At 38.0% G+C, this 14,552-nt stretch overlaps 1 protein-coding gene across 2 annotated transcripts in view; it reads left to right on the forward strand.

Moving 5' to 3' along the window:
- The first annotated feature begins 7,447 nt into the window (after positions 1 to 7,447).
- The window catches only part of LOC146485850 (transketolase-like protein 2), a 35,738-nt gene continuing 28,633 nt past the window's right edge, over positions 7,448 to 14,552 (forward strand). The window contains exons 1-5 of one of the 2 annotated variants that reach the window (XM_085102809.1): positions 7,448 to 7,780; positions 11,519 to 11,646; positions 12,549 to 12,619; positions 12,768 to 12,814; positions 14,043 to 14,156. In XM_085102809.1, the coding sequence (XP_084958935.1) occupies positions 11,537 to 11,646; positions 12,549 to 12,619; positions 12,768 to 12,814; positions 14,043 to 14,156 (342 nt within the window). In that variant the 5' untranslated portion in view covers positions 7,448 to 7,780; positions 11,519 to 11,536. Of the gene's footprint in view, positions 7,781 to 11,446; positions 11,647 to 12,548; positions 12,620 to 12,767; positions 12,815 to 14,042; positions 14,157 to 14,552 lie in introns of those variants that run through there. The other variant, XM_085102808.1, reaches the window with a different exon arrangement.

A 14,552-nucleotide genomic window follows, 5' to 3' on the forward strand; every position in this document is an offset into this window, starting at 1 on the left:
TTCCCCCCCCCCCCCCCCACCTCTCCCTGACTGTGAACAGTCTAATTTGTAGACGAACAGCTACGCAGTAAATGCTGAATAGCTTTGGTTTCATCCACGCACTAAAACGTTAGAATCACCCTTGTACAGCGTAATAGCGCATAGTGCCACAGAAAGGTACTACACAACACCTTTTATTTAAATGGTTACTGAAGCATTTAATTCAAGCACTCAAAGTTAGAACCACCTTGTTGAAATTCGTATTTTTGAATGGGCAGAAGCTCCTCCTAGCGAGTAGAACCTATATCCCTAATTCTTTCAGGTTTTTGAACCACAAGCATTACAGAAAATGTCAAGAGTAGTCTCGTATAACTTGTTGTGCTGTAAAGCCAGAAATACAATTATTTAATTAATAAAGTTTAACTCAAAAAGTACTTCATTTTCTTTTATCGCCCATCGTTTGGGTTTCACGAAAATTTTTCGCGGAAAGGAAAGTTGCAAGATACTACTGAATAGTTTCTGAAATCGGTCCTCAGAATCAGCTTTAGTCTCAAATCGATCTTGGAGTTGCAAGTTGGCTTTTTCTAGCTGAAGAAAAATGAAACGACGATTTTTAAGCGGATCTCTTTCTTTTTTAATCATTGATTAGCCATTTTTCGCTTAATTTAAAGAAAATAAACCTTGATGTCATGTCGGATCATATCTGCATTCGTAAGAAACTTGTGATTATTCGCGGTTTCGCCATAAAATCAGCCATTTGGAAGACCCGAAATCCGGTGCCCAAATACTTGCCAAATCGCTGCCATACTGACTTGCGTGAAGCTCCTTCTCAGCCAAATAAGGATGAAGGATGAGGATGAACTAAAGCAACGACGGCAACGACAACGCCGCAAGACAATAGGTTTAAGGCCAAGTAATACGGGCAACATTTTCTTTTAACTTGTCACGCAACAATGTTGCATTGCAAGTTGCAATTGTTTGTTGCGCGTATTACCACCTCCGCGCGCTACAAATTTTCATGTTGCAGAAAGTAGACGCTCATTCTACTTTTTGCAACCGGAAAATTTGTTGCGCGCGGAGGTGGTAATACGCGCAACAAACAATCGCAAATTGCAATACAACATTGTTGCGCGACAATTTGCAAAACAAATGTTAGCCGTATTACTTGGTCTTCAATGAGCAAAAACAATCGCTCTGCCCGTGCATTTTAAATTTTGATATATTTCTTTGCCGTCCTTCCTCTGCAAAACAACAGCGTGAAATGACCAAATTCAAAGTTTTGTGGAGAACGTTAGCACACAACGGTGAATTTTTCACTCTCTTTCTTAACTTGAACGCCACTTCTACCAATTTGGTTCCTGGGTAGTTCGCCGCCTCTGTAGAAGTTTAACGAGTTGAAATAATCGCGAACTAGTACAAATGAAGTAAAGTTATATTTTCAAGTGACGTTTTTGTTGGCGTTGCCGTCGTTACTGTTTTAGGGACTTTTAGCAACGATGACGGCGACGGCAACGAAAACCGTACTTGAAAATATAACTTCATTTTATTTGTGCTACTTCGCGAATATTTCAACTCGTCCAACTTGCACAAAACAGCGAACTACCCAGGAACCAAATTGGTAGACGTGGCGTTTGAGAGTAAGAAAGAGAATGAAAAATTCATTGTCGTGTGCTCACGTTCTTCACAAAACCTTGAATTTGGTCATTTCACGTTGTTGTTTTGCAGAGGACGGCAAAGGAATGTACCAAAATTCAAAACGCACGTGCAGAGCGGTTGACCTATTGTTTTGCGACGTTGTTGTTGCCGTCGCCGTCGTCGTTGCTAAAGCTCCCTAAGCAACGGCGACGGCAACGAGAACGTCAAAAAAAGTAACAGGCTTAATAATTAATTAATTAACTAACTAACAAAATAACCAAAACAACATCGCTGCACGTGCGTTACACTTTTTGGTACATGATTTATGCTTGACGCACGAGCACTGACACGCCTCGCGTACCTTTTTTTTTTCTCTTTTCTTTCTTTTTTTTTTGGGGGGGGGGGGGGTTAATTTCTTCGAAAAATCCCAGAGTATAGGGGATTTCCCTGTTTCTCGACCGTCCCAGATCTTGCCGACTTGTGAAAAAAACTCGAAGCGCTAACATATCTTCAATCGTTTGGAATGGTCGGCGATAGATCGGTCACACCTCTTTTGTCCAGACGCGTCCCACATTTACAGATTTCTACGATGGTTGAGTGTCTGAGAATGTTTCAAAACATGGTTACGTTATCAAAAAAAAAGGCTAAAAAACTCAAAATGGCGACGTTTTCGCAGGGCGCTTATTTTTGTCATCTCAGCAAAATCTGGGACGCTTACAACGAAATCGCCCATCATCTGGAATTTTTCCATATATGAAAACCAGGAATCAGAGGCCTTTAAAACTCCAAACAAAGTTTAGAAAATCAAATTTACGAGCTTTGACCGCGTCTTAAGTTTATTATTATTATTATTATTATTATTATTATTATTATTATTATTATTATTATTATTATTTTTATTTTTTTTTATTTTTATTTTTTTTTTTTAATATTTTTTTTTTTCGACAGTCGCCTACCAACTTGTGTCCAATATCGGAAATATCTGGAACGGTCATTTGGCATTTTCCCACATATTGCAATCAGGATTAACAATACCGGAAGACCCAACGGTAAATTAAACAAAAATATTCATTTTGGGCTTCAAGACTGCGAAAAAAAAAACACCTGTGGGTGGCTCATATAATTCACTGGCCCAAACAGCACAGCTGAAAACCGCCCAACACAAAAGTTTTCAATTTCAAATCAGCCTTTTCTTGCATTCTGCTTTATTATAACAGCTGAATATTTCAGGCGAATCCAGGTTAACGAAGATTTTGGTAAAATAAATTTTCTTTTCTTTTCTTTTTGCACAATCCATGCAGGGAAAATGTTTTGCAAACTGGCGTTGACTTGTTTATTTTATTGCTTTATAGTTCTTCCTGATAAATTTTACATTGATGTAATAGTCGTGAACGCTTTTGTCAGAGGTATTAAAAGGCACCCACGTAAAATCAACGGAAATCAGGGAACAAAGCGCAAAGACGGTAAAACCTGCATGAATCCCACGTGAGATCACGTACTGCCTTCAAATTTGAAGGCCAAGCGAAATTTTATAGGAAACTCAAGATATCACCAATCACAAATTTTTAACGTTCAATAAACCTAATTCAAAATGGCTCCCATTTTATTAATATTCTTTGTTTGCGTGCAATTTAGCATTTCTTGCCTTGATCTGGGGAAATATTGTTTTCATTTTTTGGGCTCAAGAACGAGGTAAGGAGGGCTAACTTGAATGCGAACAAAATAATATTAAAATGGTAGCCATTTTGGAATAAAATCTATCATGTACAACTATCATCTCGCCCACAGGTTTTTTTTTTTTTTTTTTTTTTTTTTTTGGGGGGGGGGGGGGTTCAATACTCCGAACCCCCGGCGGATTACCTTAGTGAGGTATAATGTAAAAACCATGTAGCTATGTACTACCCTAAAGTGTGTGATTTTTGAGCTGTTACGGTCCGAAACTGGGAATAATTTTCTCAACTTGGGTGTGAAGTTTGAAACGGGAATGGATTTCAGAGGTCAGGCCCCATTTGTTCAAAGAGCGGATAACTTTATCCTGTCAATAAGTCGCTATCCAGCGAATAAAATGTACTCCATCGAATCCGTTTTATCCGCAGGATAGCGATAAATCCCATGGATAACGTTATCCGCTCTTTGAACAACCGAGGCCAGGTTTGAAAGCGGGTGGGGAGATCGGGGGTGGGATCGGAAAATGGGGATAAAAAAAATGCAAATTTCGGTTTGATTTAGATTCAAGGTTTACAGGACCGAGTGCCCCCCACCCCCCCACCAATAATTCCGAGGATACTTCTTCCCTCCCCCCGCTAAAACCAACAGGAAAATACCGTATCATTCGACCATTCTTGTTTTCGGGCCTAGTTTTTCGACTATTATTCCATTGTGTTTTTTCAGGTTTTGGTAGAAAACTCGTGAATAGAATGGGTCTGTTTTGAAGTCCGTTGCGGTTAACCCGAAAATACCGTTCCGTTCGGCAGCTAGATTTTTCTAAAGTTCAGTGGAAAGCACCTCATGTGTGCTTCTTGCTACGTGACCCAATTAGGCGACATGCCAACTGTTTTCTTCTTGAATCTGAAAACGACGGAAAAACGAGATTTGCAAACACTTGTGCAAAGAAAACATACAAAGAGAGACTGATCTGCAGAATCATCTGTTTCGTGATTAGTTCCGTCATGTGAAATAGCTCAAAGTGTCCGCTTGGTTAAAAGGTGTTGAATTTTGGGCTTTTAGCTAAGTATATTATGATACAAAAACTAGCTACTAGCACGTCTGCATCCAGTGTGGAATCAGCAATACTCGACGCGAATACATCGAAATGTCGCCATCGGGGCTCCGAACAAATTCGACCGTGGGTTTTAACGTGAAGCTCAGTGATGGATGCCCAGTAGAAATTTGGATTCTAATTATGGTGGGAGTTCCGTGTTTGATCCTCATACTCGTCATATATTTTCACTTGTGTCGCTTACCCAAAGATGAAGAGACAAATTCAGACGAAGAGAAAAAACCAGGAGCTCAAGAAATCTCGTCGCCACCAAATCCTGTGAAAAATTTACAAGACTTAGCATTTACCTGAAAGCAATCAGAACTCTTCTTCACAAGGTAAGGCATTAGACAACTTAATACAAGAAATCACAAACACTTCTCTGATCAGTTTATTTAAGAGCAGCTTTAGATCACTTGGTTTTCGACGAGTTTCAAACACTAACTATCAATATGTGGCGCTGGAAAAAGCGCTAGAGATTTTAAAAAGCGTCACCTGTAAAATTCAGAGGCACTCAATGGTTCGTTTGGGTGAATATCTCTTCGATAAAACATGTCCGCCTCAGAAAATCACATTAAAATTAATTGTGGAGAAAAACAAGCGTCTAGTTTAGCAAAAAGTCGCCTCAAACGTTTGCAACCCGGAAACTACACTTGTGTCTTCGGGCGGGAAAAAAAGTGCGGAAAAAGAAGAGCTTGCATTTTCGGAAAGCCAATAGTAGCTCTTTAATTCTAGGAATAAGATTTTGTTCCACAAAATTTTCGGCAATTTAAATATTAAAGGCCATAACATTATGTATGAATGCAGGAAACAATAAACATCTTAACAATTTTGTTATGGAAATCTCTTTGGGTGCTCCTGAAATTAAACTTTTCTTTCTTGGCATGTAGATCACCCAAGTCAAAGCTTTAAAAGCTAGCTGAGTGAATCTGATAAAATTTTTAACTACTTTTCAACTGAAATCTTCCTTTTCAAGAAAGGCAGCTGGTATTCGAAAATTCTCACAGAAGCCTAAAAGAAATCACTCCAAGAATTTTGGTTGAAAAAATTGAATTCTATTCATTTGAATTTAAATTTATACAAATAACTATTGAAAAATTAAAATTCATGCAAATAACATTTATTTATCCGCGAGATTTTAAGGCCATGTAATACAGGCAGCATTTTCTTTCAACTTGTCACACAACAATGTTGCGTTGCAAGTTGCAATGGTTTGTTGCCCGAATCACCACCTCCGCGCGCAACAAATTTTCATGTTGCAGGAAGTAGACGCTCTTTTCTAGTATATATAAGTTTATTGTAAATCTTAAACTAAAAAGTGCCATTTCCTCTCATCAGACTCTTCAGACGTTTTGACAGCAAGAAATTCAGACCAACTCAGAATTGAAAACCACTCTTTACTTCCAGAATGGCAAGCTGGATAGTGATCTTCGGTCGATAAATGTTAATTTACTTTCCGTTCCGAGTTCTGTTATTTTAAAATTACAATTCTTATTAATGATCATGTAATGAGTATAGCTACCATGGCTCTTTTAGTAAAAATTCTTGAGCCTGTGTTGAAACATGTACTGCACTGTACTGTCCTTAAATATTTCTCCTAAAAGAAACTGTTAGAATGTTCTAAAGATAAAGACATGTCATTATTTCCTGGCTTCTCACAACCTTTCTTAGATACTTGACCCTATTTAGGTTTCAAGGGAAGATACTTGGTTAAAGATTTTTCTGACATGTAAGCTATTTCATTTTGATCTGTTCGGATGGTTTATTATAACTAAAAAATTAAGTTGAAGAAAGTTTCAGGGGATGAAATTCTATTCCCCAAATTTTAGTGCTGTTGTTGGCTTCACGAAAATGCTAGCTGACATACCTTATATCTCACTTTTTAACAAAATATTTGCCCCTCCGAAACTAAAAGGAATTATTTCTCCAGTGTAAAGGCCCGGCCAAACGATTGCAACACCGTCCAACATTGTTAGACGATAACACTTGGACTCACAAAGGGTTTGGGGCCATTATCTACCCAGAATTCTTAGAAAACAAGCCCGCGCCATATTGAGTTGCCCAAAAAATGGCGCAAGACCGATCGCCCTCCGAGTCGGGCCATCTTCTCGCTTTTCCTGGTCTTACAGTTTTACTTACTCCTTTGCCCTTTCTCTTCTATTTGATGAGACTTCGCTTGTGTTTAAGCTTTCGTCGTCGAGAGATTTAATTTAAAACTTTGTTCGTTCGCCATACTGTAGCTTGAACACTCGCGAGGCAACGCGCGAGGCAAATGTAAAAAGAATGAAGCATTGCCATGGATACAGATACCCGCAAAGTCAGCTTAGTGGGCATGCGCGCGCGTTCAGCAATGTTCAACATGGCGGAGGCCGGGAAATCTAAAAGCGAAAATTAACGAGCGATAATCACTCCTGTTCTGTCTGACACAGAAATATTATTTCCATGTTTTCCAACAAAATGTAAAATAAGATTGTAGTTTGTAGTTTCCTTATTTGTAGCATGAAATTACTCTTACAACATCGAGAAGAAAATATTAAGGTCTTTCTCGTAGGAAGAGGCAAACCATAATCAATTTTTAGCGACTTCTCTAAAATACTCAGGAAGAACTTGGCAAAAAATTGGAAATTCTTTCAAGTTGCAATCCACTTCCATCCTAGCCATCCACAGCCAAACATAATTAATAGTAGTTTCTGTGCATTAGTAGGGTTATTGTTAAAACGACTCAACCATAATTTGAACGATTCCTTTGAAACAAATACGCTTTTGGACTATTCATAATGAGACTAAAAATAAGCGACAATGTCCCTTTACGCAACTTCGAGGTGTTTGGAAATCAGATTAAAAGACTCTTTCGAGCCGATTTGATATAGCTCTTAAATCATTAAAAATTCCTGGAGAAATTCAAAGCGAAAGTTTATCAAATTTAATGATAATTAAGATCACACTTCGAAAGCTTCTCCACGGAAGTGATTTCCCTTGTTTTCGCTATGAATGACTAATAATTTTAGGAAGCGCTTTCGAACAAAACCTTTGGAATGTCATGCAAAATCAATCCAGTTTCCCAAACTTTGTCTATTTGCCAAAGTTAAGGCTGGTTTTCATACGATCACCAGTCGATCCTCAATCGATAGCCAATCGATCGCCAACCCTCGCTTGATCCAAAAACAAAAAACTTCTGGGTCCTCTTTTAGCTTAGCAGAAGTCAACCCCATAAAGATTAGTGGTTCTACTCGCGTTTTTAGAACTTAGATTCTTTTCCAGATTTATTCGACTTGAGAACGTTTACATTCTTCGTTTATTTTATTTTATCCAAGTCATCATTCCACTTAACATACTTTCATTCCTCATTTTATTGTCAGCCTTAACGCATTGCTTACAGAACACACGAGTCGGCCTCATAGCTCAATGGTAGGTCTCAGAAACGTTTTCTAATTATTCGACTTTACATTTGTAGAAGTTTAAAAGAACTTTAAGGCAAAACAGTTAAAACATTGTTTATGGCCTTTAAAAGGAAAATTTGTGTACACTAACAACGTTTCATCTGCTTGGACTCTTTAGCTGAAAATTTAAATAACCGAAAATTTCAGGGAACGGAAAATTATTCCCCGAATTCACTAGCGGCTGTTGGCTTTCCGAAAATATTATCTGGCCTTTTGTCGCATTCAGTAACGACGTGTTTGCCTCTCCAGAGACAAAAGGGATTAGTTTTTCAGTGGTGCGAAAGTTTAGGGTGGCCTTCCCGGGCTAAAGAAAACCTAGTTTTTCTTCACAATTTAGTCCGAGGCGCTTAATATCTATGCGGACATTCTTTTTTTTTTTTTTTTTTTTTTTTTTTGCCAAAACGTACTTGTGCGTGATCAGTACGTAATGTCTCCTTGAACAATCAATACATTGTCAACCAGACAGGTGATGAGAATAAAGAAAATCATCAACTAGGTGGTATTGTTTGATTAAACACCAAATTCTGTGAACTAACTTTAAAAAGAAATGTGTGGTAGTCAGTCAGGAGAATTAACATTCAGATAATGGAATCATTAGCCTTCGACTGCTTTTCCCGCAACGGCCTCCCGTTTATCCAAAAACCTAGTCATATAGACCTTTTTGCATAAATGGCTTATTTTCATGAAAATTAGCCTTACTAGCCTCGCTAGCATGTGCAAAATTCATTAGAATTTTTACTCTAAAATGAGGTTAGTAAGGCTAATTAACATATTTTCAAAAGAATAGTAAATCGGCCGCCATTTATGAAAAAGGTCTATTATACGTTCTAAACGTGTGGTAAATACGAGAGGTGTGGGCAGCCTTTGTTTATAAGCCTTCACAAAGAATTCTCCCTAAAAGTACTTTCTGCAATTTGCATAGCGATCAAAATAAGTGGCCCAAAGGTAATAACTTTAACAATCATCTCAAAATTCACAATAAAGACGATTTTATGTCAACTATCTAATAACAAGTTCCATAAATCACAAAGTAAATTGTTACTTTTCAACTTGATATGAGGCCAAAACTTTACAGCCACGATAAACCCTCAGTCAATTACGTTGAGTAATTACCCATATAACATAAGCAACTAACATTCTTCTGACGAACAAGATTGTTACCTAGGAAACATTTTGCTAGACAATATGAGTATCAGCTGTCCGGCTTCAGAGAGTAATAGAAACGTAACCGGCGCGCATTTTCTTCTGGTGGTCATCAGCTCCAGATAAACGCAAAACAAGAAGGTAACACAATTTTTTTTAATCTTAAATCTAGTTTGTAGGTCACAGTTATAACGTATAACAAATCGAACGGTTAAATTTGTGACTTTTTGATTTTATCCAAAATGGTATTACCGTCTTGAACGCAAAGGCTATTCGTAGAGGATGCAAAAAAGTATCGTCTGCAAACAGGGCGCAGAAAGGGAAACGACAATTACGCAGGAATTCCCCCGGAATACAAATACAAACAAAAAGTCGAATACTCATTGACTGATGGTTTTAGTTCGTTTTGAAATTCAACTTCCTATTTACACGCCATTTCAATTAAAAGCTTTTTGTTTAAAGCTAAGATCCTGTAAAAGTGCGTTCACGATTTTAAAAAGGAAGACGATTGCAAAAGCCGAACGCCTGAGATAATCAACTTTAGTTTGCAAGTTCATGGAAAATTCTCAACCGGAATACATTAATTGGATTCGGAGAGACAATAGTGGAAACTCGAGTTTAGTTTATTCCCCTTTGCATTACCGAGTCACTTCGTAGGTTTTGTTTAGAGAGAGTTTATATGAAATATTGTCGTGAAGACTGGGCACCGAACGCTTTATTTCGGGTGAGTATCTGTTCGGGAAGACTTAAGCCGCTTCAGAAATTCGGATTTTAAGTTGTGAAGAAAATCATAAAATTAACTATGAGAAAAACAAGCATGATTTCTATAGAGCGTTTTCATTCACGTGACTACCGGCAGTATTGGTTTACTGAAACAAAAGAAAGTATTTGCACAAAAATAGGGTTCAATTCCCAATGGTTTAGTTTGGGACACCAACATGGTCGCCATTTCTTTGTTTTGGGACACCAACATGGCCGCCGTGACGTCATGTGAAAACACTCTATAGCGAAATGTCACCTCAAACTTTCGAAATACAGAAAAACAAATCCCTTTTGTTTTCGAAGCGGCAAACACGTCCGACTCGTTAAAAGTGCGAAAATATGACCAGTTTGTATTTTTCGGAAAGCCAACAGCTTCTCATAGATTCAAGAAATAAAATTCCTTTCTCTAAACGTTTCGGCAATTTAAATTTTCAGCTAAAGAATCCGAACAGTCCAAACTGCATGTGTTAGCTTATACAAATTGTCCTTTCAAAAGGCCGGAAAGCAGCGAGCAACATTTGATTCAGGGATGCCCCTGACTATCCGTGTGTTGTGTCCAGTAACTTTTATTTTGTTCATGTTTGTTTGTGCCACGTCAGTTTCTCATAGCAACCTTTTTCGTGACCGCTTTGTAGATGATATATAGTTCATGTTCCAAGTTACGGTATAATACCATCAATGTAAATATGTGTAATTATCGCTCAAGTTGCTCAAAGTACCCAAGTTTAAACACTCGTAACTTTTTTTAGTGGTAAAGCAAACACCCCAAACTTTGTGATTTTTTTAACAAAATCATCATCAAACTATGATTTAAAATTTTTTAATTGTTCACCTGAATTGGTGTTTCAGTGGTAACAAGATTTTATTGTTTTTCCTTTTTTAATCTCTCATGTCATTGTTGAGTTAATTGAAATGGTTTTCTGAGTATTTTGGAGAATCGAGAAATCCAAGATGGCGGCTGTATAGAACCAATGACGTACTTCCTACGTCATATGACGTTACTGTACCATTTTGTGGACGCCAAAGGGAATTAGCTAATCGACATACAAGTTTTATTGTCATAACTGCAAAGCTCTTGAAGTTACAAACACCCATCAGCAGTTTTAGGTCGAAAGGCGGCGTCCATGGACCCAAAACAGCACGGGGCATATAGATTCAGGCAACCTCGTTTCAAGGGTATTTAATCTCCCCACCCCAGAGGGTAGCAAGAGAAGAAGAGCCTTTCTTCCCTCGCTCCCTCTGGGGTGGGGAGATGAAAGACCGTGGAAATGAGGTTCGGGTATTTTCTTGCCTGTCTTATAAACTCTTCAGTTCAGTTCAGCTATATATCGTTTTTAAAACGAACACCTGTTTGAAGAAACTGCCCAAATGTGACTTGAATGTGGGATAAAAGTATATGAGATTCGTTTGCCTCGCCTGCCGCTAACAACGCACAAACAGCCGGCCGTCGGTTTGTTAAGCTGTACAAAATGTCTGCAGACAGAGAGTTCTGACAAAAAAATACTAAAGAATAAATGCGACAAATGGCGCTAATTAGACAAACAATTTGTCGCGCAATATTCTTATGCGTGACAGAGAAGCCATATCGAAAACTCGTGTTTCGTGGTTTTCATTCAGAGGTTCCAAACAACTCGAAACAATAAAATCTGCAATCAACCTGCGGCCTCGTGCTTTCATCAGTTCTCTGCGTGGGGAACCTCTAATGAAACACTCGCACTTGTTGTTGATACGTCACGTCCACCCAATATCCACCTCAAGTTGATCGGTAAATGATTATTAATTATTGTTCCTTTTAACGAAGCTAGGTTAGCTGGTCAATATGGAAGACTTTTACCAAAGACCAGACCAGGAAAAACTTCGTGCTTTGAAGGACATGGCGATAAAACTTCGAATTCATAGCATTGAATCAACGAATACAGCAGGCTCAGGGTAGGTAACAACGGTGGTAAAATGTCCACGTTGAATGAAGGATGAGCAGCATTTATTGTTTAGCTTTGTTTTATTATTTTTAACTTTTTATAATCCTAGTTAGGTAGATAGATAGTTAGTTGATACTCAAGCAGTTTAAGGCCTGGGTTAAGGGCTTTTAAGAGGAAAAATGGTTAATTCTAGATAACTTTAACAAATTCAATGGCACTGAACTGAAATTTGGAAGATAAAAAGATCTTATCATTCTAAAAATTTCTAAGCATAATAAGTAGTGCTATAGATCACGTGACATGTCACGTGATCGTTTTTGTGAAAAAAGCAAAGATTTGACAGGTAGGCGACGGTTTTAAGAGAAAACATCAAACAAAAACGCGTTTCTAATAAAGCTTAAATATCTCCATCGCTTCACGTTTGGAATGATCGTCCATTGTTCTCCAGAAAAAAATTATTAGGACAAAGGTCATTTTTTAGTCCACAATTCAACCTTTGATTGCTAATTTCTCCAATTTAAAAACTTAAGTACGGTCATTCCAAACGTAGAAAGTTAAATATTTAAAATATGCTTTGGAAACACTAATTCAGTTATTCATATAAAGAAAATTCGCCGCCATATCGCCGATTTACGAACTTTTCAATTTTTGGTCACGTGATGTGTCACGTGATCAAAATTATACTTTAAGGCAAAAGAAAACATCAAGTTTAATATTCAGGGAAAATTTCATCCTGTTCTAGGCAGACAAACCGAAGATATAGGGGATCAGTCATAATTTTTGAACACCCTTCAAACCCAGGCCTTAAACTGCTTGAGTAATGATAATCTAAGTAGCTGATGGAAAAACCGTGTATAAATAAAGGTATCCTATCCTACTTTTTTAACGGTCTGTTTTTGTTTTACTGTACAGACATCCTACTTCATGTTGTTCCATCGCTGAAATTATCTCAGTTCTGTTTTTTCATACAATGCGTTATAAAGGTGAGTTTATTCTAGACGTTCCCTTCCAGGGTCCGATTGTTTGAGTGTCTATCATTCAAATGAAAGTTAGTAGACCAGATTCGCCAGTCTCATTTCCGCGGCCGGTTCCTTTTTTTCTCTACTATTAATGTAATGTTTTCTTTTTCAGTGTCTGATCCAAAAGATTTATCAAGTGATCGATTTGTGTTATCAAAGGTAAGCAACGCTCGAACGCAAATGACTGAGCCCTGTCCACCAGATTAATTCATTCATTCATTCATTCATTCATTCATTCATTCATTCATTCGTCCGTCCGTCCGTCCGTCCGTATGTCCGTCTGTCCGTTCGTTCGTTTGTTCGTTCGTCCGTTCGTTCGTTTAATCATTCATTCATTCATTCATTCGTTCGTTCGTTCGTCCGTTCATTCGCTCGCCCACTACGTCTTCTGTCTCTCTGTCTGTCTGTCTGTCTGTCTGGATATTTGTTAATTATTGTTTTTCTAAATATTTATTAATCACAAAATACGCCAAGGGCTCTTGACTGTCCTTTGTTCGAAAGTATTACACTGTGATTATTTGGCCGCCTCCGGTTTACCGTAAAAGCAAATGTTTGGTTTGCTCAATTGAGTTGATAAGGTAAATTGGCCACTGTATAGAGATACAAAAGCTTTTGTATTTCTATACGGTCGCCAACTTACTTCATTAACTTAGATCTTAAAAGTAAACTTTCGTTTTCACTCTCCACCGACGCACCACCATAGTTCAAGTCTTGACGGGGCACTGTCACGACAATTTGTTGTAGTTTGTCAAAACGACTCAAATATTTAACAAGAAACCTTTCTGCTAACATGAAATTGCTCTTAGAACACCGGGAAGAAAATGTAAAGGGATTTATCCAAGGAAAAACTAACTATAATCAGTTTGTAGCAACTTCTATGACACACACAAGAAGAACTTGAAAAAATTGGTTTTAATCCGTTTTTATCCATTTCTATCTGTGTGCTGGTAGGGTTATTGTTAACAAAACTGAACCATCATTTCAATGATTCTATCGATTGAAGTATGCTTTTTGGCCAATCAAAGTTAAACTGAAATAGGTGACGCTGCCCCTTTAAGAAGCTATCCCCTTCGTACATTAAACACAGCACGGTTGAGTTGTCCCTCAAATTCACTACTACAATGTGTACTTGTGAAAAATGAGTTCAACCTTTTTCTGGCTCCATGAGAGTTGAAACAGCGAAGAAGAAATTAATTTCGCATTGTATTTTCGCCGGCGCCGGCTCCACTATCTGAGACTTGGAACACCCGCTAGTTTAGTTTACTCTCATATCCAGATTTCACTCAATCTTTGATCTGGAATACGAGAAAAAGTTTAGAGTATATTTGTAATGCAACATGGCTGTATTAAGGCGTTGCCATTTATGGTGTTATAACATTCTTCTCAGGGCCATGCCGCTCCCATTCTGTATGCCGCATGGGCAGAAGCTGGTCTGTTTCCGTTGTCAGAACTTGCCAAGCTCAGAACAATCGACTCTGATCTGGAAGGCCACCCCACCCCTGTAAGTAGCAGACTTTCTTAGCTGGCTTGACCAATCAGTACACGTGTACAGACATGAGTTATCTTTCCATTCTCAGAATTTGCAGTTAACTGTTGTTTTCATCAAGAGGGCATTCTATAGTGAAAACAGTTATTTTGGGAGTGTTTAAGTCATTTTGCTACTATTTGTAGCTGTACACAGGTTTATAATAAACGAAACGAGCTATTGTTTTAGACGCCTGTGCGGTTTTCAATTTTTTTTAATATAGCTTTATTTCAATACTACATAACACACATAACACATACATCTCATAATACATTATCCTTATTACACTTTTTGAAGTACAAAATTAATTGACATAAGCCCTTAACTCCCCCAATCCTCCCCCCCCCCCCCTCCCTCCGCTGTGCGGTTTTC

The sequence above is a fragment of the Pavona decussata genome, unplaced genomic scaffold, assembly GCF_977016875.1.
Source record: "Pavona decussata unplaced genomic scaffold, jaPavDecu1.1 SCAFFOLD_24, whole genome shotgun sequence".
Classification (NCBI taxonomy): domain Eukaryota; kingdom Metazoa; phylum Cnidaria; class Anthozoa; order Scleractinia; family Agariciidae; genus Pavona; species Pavona decussata.